At 44.7% G+C, this 10,000-nt stretch overlaps 1 protein-coding gene across 1 annotated transcript in view; it reads left to right on the forward strand.

The window, feature by feature from the left end:
• Nucleotides 1–10,000, forward strand: part of cfap74 (cilia and flagella associated protein 74) — an 87,173-nt gene that overhangs the window by 54,259 nt on the left and 22,914 nt on the right. Inside the window, exons 22-23 of the mRNA XM_076277258.1 lie at nt 5,032–5,119; nt 9,539–9,712. Coding sequence (XP_076133373.1) covers nt 5,032–5,119; nt 9,539–9,712 — 262 coding nt within the window. The remainder of the gene's footprint in view (nt 1–5,031; nt 5,120–9,538; nt 9,713–10,000) is intronic.

Genomic DNA, 10,000 nt, shown 5'->3' on the forward strand with positions numbered 1-10,000 from the left:
GAAATGCAGCCCATCTGTAGGCTTCATTTGCTCTAATGTAGGTCTGTATGACATGGACACACACATACATGTACACACACACACACACACACACACTCACTCACCTACACACGCATACGCACACACACACTCACCTACACACACACGCACACATACTCACCTACACCTACACACACACACACACACACACACACACACACACAGTGACAGATGGGCTGGTTGACACCCTGCCACGGTGTTTCCAGTGGGCAGAGCCAACTGGACCTCAGAGTGAGGCCTGAGCTTGGCTGGACCTTCCTTAAATAACCCTCTCTCTGTCTCACTCACACACACACACACACACACACACACACAGACACACACACACACAAACGCTGCAGACATGATGGAAAAATCTAAAGGCTGTTTCATTTGGCCAGATTTGAACACTGAGGGTGATCGTACCGTAACCTTGCTCCACCCCTCTATCCAGTTGGTGGCGAGTAGGATATTAATTATTAATTAACTATAGTCTAGTTGGCTTCGGCCATCTAATAGGTTGGCTATATTGGGTTGAGAAGGTTGCTTTTGTCCTGTAATAGGTCACGGTTCCCTGTAAAATGATTTTTTTATTATTATTTCATCAAATTAATATGTCACATTGCAGTTAATGACTTTTGATTGACAAAGAATAGGAATCGCAAAATGAAATGAGAACCAGCCAAATCTGAGCACATTTACATGTAATGGAAGTACTGTGATCGTGGACATTATTTCCATTTGAGGAACTCAGTCCTGGCATCATATGTCAGTCAGTGGTCTCCTCCACCTCTGTTGGTCACCTTCCTAATTGTGTCGCTTCAAAGTTAGCTGAGAGCCCTCCTACTATTCGCTGCCAACAGTCATTTTGCCAGGAAATGTAAGTAAGGAAAATGCCACGATCCCTCGCTGCTGAATCGCTGTGAGTCCAGAGCGTTGTGAGTCCAGAGCATTGTGAGTCCAGAGCGTTGTGAGTCCAGAGTCCAGAGCGTTGTGAGTCCAGAGTCCAGAGCGTTGTGAGTCCAGAGTCCAGAGCGTTGTGAGTCCAGAGCGTTGTGAGTCCAGAGTCCAGAGCGTTGTGAGTCCAGAGCGTTGTGAGTCCAGAGCGTCGTGTGTTCAGAGCGTCGACAGGGTTCCCACGGGTCATGGAATTTCTGGAATATCATGGAATTTTGGAAGTCTATTCCAGACATAAGTCATGGGCAAAGTCATGGAATATCAGGGAATTTTGTTGTAGCAGTTTAAAATTTACTTGCCAAAATACATGAATACAGATATATTTCCACTCAGAGTTGGTGTATATCTGGTTATTATGACCGCCGCGCAGTGAAGCGGCGGTCATATAGGTTTAGTCAGAATTTTATTTATTTTTTTTTATTTTTTTCGCATGCCCAAATTTCCGTCAATGATTCCCGGGACACTGAAAGACCGGGGTACACGAAACTTGGTGGGCATGTAACCCCACATGGATAGCATGGAACCATCGTTTTTCGTTTTGATCTGTGGCCCCCCCGCTGGACTGGACCCCCCGAAAGGAGGGTAGGGCAGACACAGTTTTCTGTGAATATCTCGAGAACCGTAGGGTTTAGGAGGACCATTTTTTTTTGTATGTTGATCTCAAGGGGCCATGTCAACCCATTACATAACCACTCATTTCATGTATAGCGCCACCTAGTTAAACACAAAAAAATAAAAATGAGGTGTTGTAATCGCAGGTATCTGTGACCTAACATAGTCAAAACTGCACGAAATTGGAAGTGTAGGATCATTATGACACCCTCGTTATGCACGCCAAGTTTTGTGGAATTCCGTTCATGGGGGGCCACACAATAAATTAATTTATGTTACTATACACCAACTGGCCTGTAGGTGGCCGGAGACAGTTTTCTGTGAATATCTCGAGAACCGTAGGGCCTAGGAGGTCCACCTTTTTTATGTATGTTGGTCTTAAGGGGGCATGTCAACCCATCCCATTACCACTTATTTCATGTATAGCGCCACCTAGTTAAGAATTAAAAAGCAAAAAATCTGGTGTTTTCATCACAATATCTCTGGCTGACAAGGTCAAAACTGCACGAAAATAAAAGTGTAGGATCATTATGACACCCTCCGAATGCATGCCAAGTTTTGTGTACTTTCGTTCATGGGGGGCCTTACAATAAAATAATTTATGTGTACATTTAGTGACGTACACCAACAGGGATTCCCGGGACACTGAAAGAACGGGGTACACAAAACTTGGTGGGTATGTAACCCCACATGGATAGCATGGAACCGTCGTTTTTCGTTTTGATCTGTAGCCCCCCCCGCTGGACTGGACCCCCCGAAAGGAGGGTAGGGCAGACACAGTTCTCTGAATATCTTGAGAAATGTAGGGCCTAGGATGACCATTTTTTTCCGTATGTTTGCCTCCAGGGGTCATGTTAACCCATTTCATGTGCACACATGTGCACAAACAGATACACACACACACACACATACATTCACAGTAATCATACGTATGACTCATACTCACACAGTAGACATGTACGCTTGCATGCACAGGCACATACGCAGGCACACACACAAGCACGCACACACACACACACACCCACACACATAACATAAACATGTACATGCACACATGCACACAATTCAAGAATTTCTCAGAATTATGAACAGGCAAGATGGAGGTGGGGTTGTATAAAATGAATTTTACATGTGAAATCTATGCACTAATCATGTTTTGGTACTTGTTGTCTAGCAGATACCAGTGAGAATTGATTGTGGATAATGCAATTTAGTGAGACAGTTAGAATCATATAGGCCTTTCAGCGTGATTTATTTTTGTGGAAAAAATGTGCGGGACTGGGCGGCGGTCATATTTTGTACCGCTCTGCGGTACATCTAGTTAGCTTTACTGCTTTACTGCTGAGTAGTTGTGGTTAATCCAACTTTGTTCATTCACTACCCATTTATTCATCTCCCGCTCTAAAAAGATTCTTGGACGCTATGTGACACACACATACTCATACTCACACACACCTCTGTGGGGACTGCCTTGCTCTTTCTCCAGTGAACTTCTGCATGCTGATCTGGATCTGGAGCCTGTGCAGATTTCCACCAATGACTGATTGTACTCATGGGTGTGTGTGTGTGTGTGTGTGTGTGTGTGTGTGTGTGTGTGTGTGTGTTTGTGAGAGAGAGAGAGGGAGATAAAGAGAGAGTAGAAGTACCCCTAGGGCCCCTGTTGTTTTTATTAAAGCAGCAGACATTAAACCAGAGAAAAGAGACACCCGGCAATGTTAACCACTGACATTTACATAAAGCACGCCTTCTGCTACAGTGTGTTGTTTGTGTGTGTGTGTGTGTGTGTGTGTGTGGTGTGTGTGGTGTGTGTGTGTATGTGTGCGTATGTGTGCGTGTGTGTGTGTGTGTGCACTAGTGATGTGGAGGCCCTGACTCCAGATTAGGGATTTTATATAACGCTGCAGCACACAAGTGCTGCCCACTCAACATATCACCATGGATACTGCACTGTGGAGGCCGCCCACAGATTCTCCCCCGTAACTTCATACAACCCGCAACACACACACACACACACACAGACGTCACATACCCCCTCCCCCCATACAGTAGATAGTATAGTATAGTATAGAGTCTTTATTGTCCTATAAGGATATTCTTTTTCACACATATCATTATCATTATATTTCATGCAGGATATCCACAGCCATACATATAACATGTAACATAACACACCCCATGACATATAACATATAACACACACCCCCCCCCCCCAGTTTCCCTCCCTCCTCAACACCAAACAAGCAAAAAGGTGGACAGTACAGACAACATAGAACACAAAAGAATAGGGGGGATGGATGATTGTCACAGGAGTTTGTTAAGTGCAGTGATTGCTGAGGGTACAAAACTTTTCTTAAAGTGTGCTTTTTTCCAGTCCAGGGCTCTGTATCTGCGGCCAGATGGGAGTAGGGTGAAGAACCGGTTCAGGGGATGGTCAGGGCTGCTTACTATAGTGCGTGCAAGGCGTGTGGTGGCTGTGTCATTTGCATCAGTGAGGCTGGGGGTGGGAAGCTGTATTATCTTGGATGCTAAGTGTGAGCTTTTAATGAGTTTGTTCTTGCTGGTGACATTTAGTATGGTGAAGAAACAGGGGGAGCAGTAGAGTAGAAGGGGTTGGATGATGCTTTTGTAGAGTAGCTGCTAGCAGAAGGAGATGGGGGCCAACATACAGTGATCTTAGTTTGCGTATTGCATACAGTTTCTGTTGTGCACGTTTCTGTGTGATGGTGACATGTTCATTGAAGTTAAGCTTATTGTCAATGGTGAGACCAAGATATTAGGTCATACTGACTCTCAGAAACACATACAGTATGTAATCATGCACATACACACAGGAGCAGACACACACACACACACACAGATATACAGTACACACAAGCTCAGACAAACATGCATAGAAACATACACACATTCATACATGTGTTCGTATATACATGCTCCCACTCTCTCAGACCCCCATATGTTCTCATATGTAGTGATGCATCCATAAAGCACACAGACGTGCAGATAATCATCAGCACTTTTACATCTCCTTACACACCTGTTTTATCTTTGGAACAGAAACCACACACCTTTCTCTCTCTCTCTCTCCCTCTCTCGCTCTCTCTCACACACACACACACACACACACACACACACACACACACACACACACAAACACACACACTTGGTTTCAGTGCTAAGACCAAAAGAAAAGGTGATTTCTGAGAAATAACTGAATGTTCTAGTCTGTGTGTGTGTGTTTGTGTGTGTGTGTGTGTGTGTGTCTGTTCCTGTTCCCGAGGGCTCTCTGTGTGTCTGTCTCTTTTTCACAGATATATATATACATGTGTGTGTGTGTGTGTGTGTATGTGTCTGTGCACACTAGGCTCTACCTTGCTCTTAATTGGGTTGTCACCATGGTGATATTTGTCTTCATTGTCTGGCCTGTGGCTTTGCTGTCCCCAGGCGGTCACTGCCAGCGGACGCCGGGAGATTCTTCGATAAGGAGACTGGAGTCCTGGAGGTCCCTCTCTCTGTTCAAGTAGCAGACCAGGTTAAAAACTCTCTCTCTCTCTCTCTCTCTCTCTCTCTCTCTCTCTCCCTCTCTCCCTCTCACACAAACACACACACACACACATAGACCCGCACACACGCACACACACACACACACTCAAGCCTGGTCATTGCGAGTCCATCTGTCTTTGCCCCAGAGTTAATGCATAGTTTCATCTTAAGCTGGGTCTGCTTTATTGGGATGATTTGTCATGAGTTTCCTGCACACCCAGCCACTCTCATCCCATCCCATCTCATCTCATCTCATCGATAGTGGGGCTCCAGCTCAGCCAGAACCAGACACTCATATGGGGGTTAGAGGAGTCTCCGGGAAGCGGGGGGTTAGAGGACTCTCCGGGAAGCTGGGGGTATATGGAAGAATATTAGACTCAAAAGTTTTGTATATATTGACAATTACTTGTACAGATCATTTTTACAGTTACAAATAATTTCTACAGTTTCAAAATGTGATACACACGTAAAAAACATTTGAGTCTAATATTCTTCCATAGGGGTATAGGCATAGAATAGCGTTTATTCATGTGAACTTTGATGATCATTGATTGATGTTTAAGGACATCAAGTGATTTTTGCTTCTTCTCTATAATAGACATACTGTATATGGAAAAGAAAACGCAAAACATAAAAAACAATTCCTCATTTTTGGGAGAGCTGAAAGTGTTCATGATGGGACGTTCATGAAGGGAAATTTGGTGATGATAAATCACTACATTAAGCTTTTTCACATTAAGTATTTTAGAATGGCTCTGTATGTGTGTGTGTGTGTCTGTGGGCGGGTGTAAGTGGTCATGTGTGTGTATGTGTGTGTGTGTGTGTGTGTGCATGCGTGTGTGTATGTGTATGTGTGTGGGTGGGTGTAAGTGGTCATGTGTGTGTGTGCGTGTGTGTGTGTGTGTATGTAGGTGGGTGGGTGTTAGTGGTCGTGTGGTCATGCCCATGTGAGTCTGTGTGTGTGTGTGATCATGCCCGTGTGTGTGCTCTGTGTTAATGGATCAGTGTCCTCATTGCTGAGTGGGAGCTAAAATTATCCTCCTAAGGCTAATGGCTCTGCTAATGAGAGCTGCGCTAACAAAAGGTCACAGTGCTGGCTTTCATGTGTGTGTGTGCATGTGTTTGTGTGTTTGTGTGTGTGTGTTCCTGGTGTGTGTGTGAGTGTGTGTAAGAGAGGTGTTGTATGTCAGATCTCTTGTCTGATAGGAGTGATTAAGCAGAGGGAGTGCCTGAAGTGTGTGTGTCCTGTGTGTGTGTTTAGTTCACTCTGCTGGTGGTGGTGTTTGGAAGTTAGATTTCTATACGTTAGTCCTAGTGAACAACACACACTTCCTTTAACAGATTACCATTTCACCCCACTCTGGGGATGCTGTGGCTCAGGTGCTGTGAGGGTTCCACCTGTGTGATGATGTCTGTTGAGTTCTACCTGTGTGGTGATGTCTGTTGAGTTCTACCTGTGTGGTGATGTCTGTTGAGTTCTACCTGTGCAGTGTTTCCCCTAGAAAATTTTCCAGCAGCGGTGCTGTTGATCGTAGGAAATGGACAGATTGAGTTACAAATTATGACATAACCATCAACACAAGCATTTACAAAGCATGAATATTGCAGTACTTGGACAGGATTATTCATGTTTTTGTTTCACCTTTTTCATTTACATTATTAGTAATTAGCCACTGTACAACGGTACACTGTAGGCCACTGTACAAACTATTACTATTTAGAATATACAGTGCTGTGCATAAGTTGACATTTATTTATATAATAACATTTGTTTATTTACGATACATGATACATTAAAAAATAATTGATGTCCTATTTTTTTTTTTTAATTAAGGCATTAAGACAAAAGGCAAAGTATTTTTTATTCCTCCCTTTAGTCAATTTCAGCATGGGTGTCTTAACTTTTGCACAGCACTGTATAAACTATATAGACTTCTCTTTCATGTCAGGTGCTGTGCAAGTCGAATTGAGTGCCTGTCACTTTAATACTTTGAGTGCCATGTCATTTGGTAAAATAAATGCTCAAAAACTCGAAGAAAATCTATCTTGGATTATAGCAGATAAGTGTCTTGTATCATATCTATAATTTTGGTGAGCTCTACAGGAATTACAAACTATCTCAGATGTAAATGGTTGCGTATCCTATTACTCAAATTCAATTAAACCCACCAGTAGGCTAGCTAGACCTTAGTTTCACAGCCTAGGTATTAGCAACACGGCTTGAAATCATTGCCTGTATCACAAACAAAAATGAAACAATGCGTGGAATTTATCTGGGAATAGGCTACTGAAGGTAGGGGCAGCTATCTCGCTGGCGTGTTTAATTTGGTTCCTTGGTTAACATAATGTAGGCTACGTTTTCTTGCACAAAAATGCGTCTGCTAATAAACTTAAACATAAACACAAACAAGCGTGATCTCCTGTGGAATCCTGACTGCGCCTTCAACGTTAGCCTACTATTATTTGTTGACATGAAACCTGAACGAACGGCAGTTGTTCCTGAAGTTCACTTCCGTCTTTTTTTTTTTTTTTTTTTAATTAGGCAACTTTTTTTTGCAGTGGCGCTTGATTTCCAGCAGCGGCGCTGCGCCGCTGATGAATACATTGTAGGGGAAACACTGCTGTGTGATAGTATAGTATAGTATATATACTTTTTTGATCCTGTGAGGGAAATTTGGTCTCTGCATTTATTCCAATCCGTGAATTAGTGAAACACACACAGCACACCGTGTACACACAGTGAGGTGAAGCACACACTAATCCCGGCGCAGTGAGCTGCCTGCATCAACAGGGTTAGGTGCCTTGCTCAAGGGCACTTCAGCCGTGCCTACTGGTCGGGGTTCGAACCGGCAACCCTCCGGTTACAGGTCCGAAGTGCTAACCAGTAGGCCACGGCTGCCCTTAAACAGTACATGATGATGTATGTTGAGTTCCACCTGTGTGATGATGTATGTTGAGTTCTACCTGTGTGATGATGTCTGTTGAGTTCTACCTGTGTGGTGATGGGATGTGGGGGCTCAGGTATGATGATGTCTCTCCCTCTGCCCCTCTGGCCGTGTCTAGCTGGGATTATACACACGTTGGTGTCTTTGGTCGCACCTAGCTGGGATTATACACACGTTGGTGTCTTTGGTCGCACCTAGCTGGGATTATACACACGTTGGTGTCTTTGGTCGCACCTAGCTGGGATTATACACACGTTGGTGTCTTTGGTCGCACCTAGCTGGGATTATACACACGTTGGTGTCTTTGGTTGCACCTAGCTGGGATTATACACACATTGGTGTCTTTGGTCGCACCTAGCTGGGATTATACACACGTTGGTGTCTGTGGTCGCACCTAGCTGGGATTATACACACGTTGGTGTCTGTGGTCCCACCGGGCTGGGATTTTGTGGATACAGGTGGTTGTGCTTAGGTGTGCTGTAGAGATGGGCACAGGTGTGCTGTAGAGATGGACTCAGGTGTGCTGTAGAGATGGACTCAGGTGTGCTGTAGAGATGGACAGAAACCAGCAAGGCAGAACAGCCCAGTCCTGTTTCAGTGGGCTGTCAGAGTCAACACACACGCACACACACAGAGGGCCGTTTGCAGTGGTCATTTTTGTGTGGCGATGGAGAAGATGAGCTCTTATCTTGGACTCAGTTCAACCTACACCTCTAGGGCTCACAGTCTTTCTGCATCACACACACAAACACACGTGCACACACACACACACACACACACACACACACACACACACACACACACACACACACACAGAGGGCCATTGTGCAGTGGTCATTGTTGTGTGGAGATGGAGAAGATGAGCTCTTGTCTTGGACTCAGTTCAACCTACACCTCTAGGGCTCACAGTCTTTCTGCATCACACACACAAACACACATGTGCACACACACACACACACACACACACACACACACACACACACACACACACACACACATATAGACAACACAATGAAACAGGCCAAGACTCCAACAGAGTGTAAATCTGGGCTCTACACATACACACACACACACACACACACACACACACACATTCTCTCCTCTCTCTTTCTCTCTCTCTCTCTTTCTCTCACACACACACACACACACACACACACACACACAACAGTTTTTCTCAGCACAAACAGACATATGCATATAGCATACACTGTTTCACACATAAACACACACTTGACCCTCAGGGCCAATACACCAGCAGGGTGCAGACAATTCCACACACACACACACTCACACACACATATGCTCTTTCAGCAATTCTCTATTTTTGTCTCTCTTCCTCTCTATCTCTTCCTCTAGTATACACACACACACACACACACACACACACACACATACAGAAACACATACTCACACAAACACACACACACAAAGAAACCTCACACAATGTTTATGTGGTGGTGTAGGTGCGGCCCATCCCCATCATGGTGCACGCAGTGGTCACAACCTCTGACCTGGAGTTTGACCACACAGAGCTGGACTTCGGCCACTGCTCCGTCCGGGAGTCCGTCAAGCTCAGCCTGCGCCTCACCAACCGCTCACTGCTGCCACAGGACTTTGGCTTCCTGGGGGTACCTAAGGTAACACAAACACTCACACACACACACACACACACATACACACATACACACTAGGGGTGGAACAGTAGATGTATTCGTATTGAACCGAAACGGTACGGGCGTCACGGTTCGGTGCATGAATTTACAAGGAGAATACACAGTATAAAAATAAATAAAACTTGTGCGCCAATTAATTAATGTAATGCGGAACTACTGTTAGATATGCGAGTTCTTTAGGGACACCTAACGGTAATCTGTAGTTCCGCCTTAGCTCTGGCGTCTAGATAGCTGAGGTCCGCCTACAGTTTT

The sequence above is a fragment of the Alosa pseudoharengus genome, unplaced genomic scaffold (genome assembly GCF_046254945.1).
Source record: "Alosa pseudoharengus isolate Yale_2024_CS ecotype anadromous, Long Island Sound unplaced genomic scaffold, YU_APseudo_1.1 YU_APseudo_1.1_scf_9, whole genome shotgun sequence".
Lineage (NCBI taxonomy): Eukaryota > Metazoa > Chordata > Actinopteri > Clupeiformes > Clupeidae > Alosa > Alosa pseudoharengus.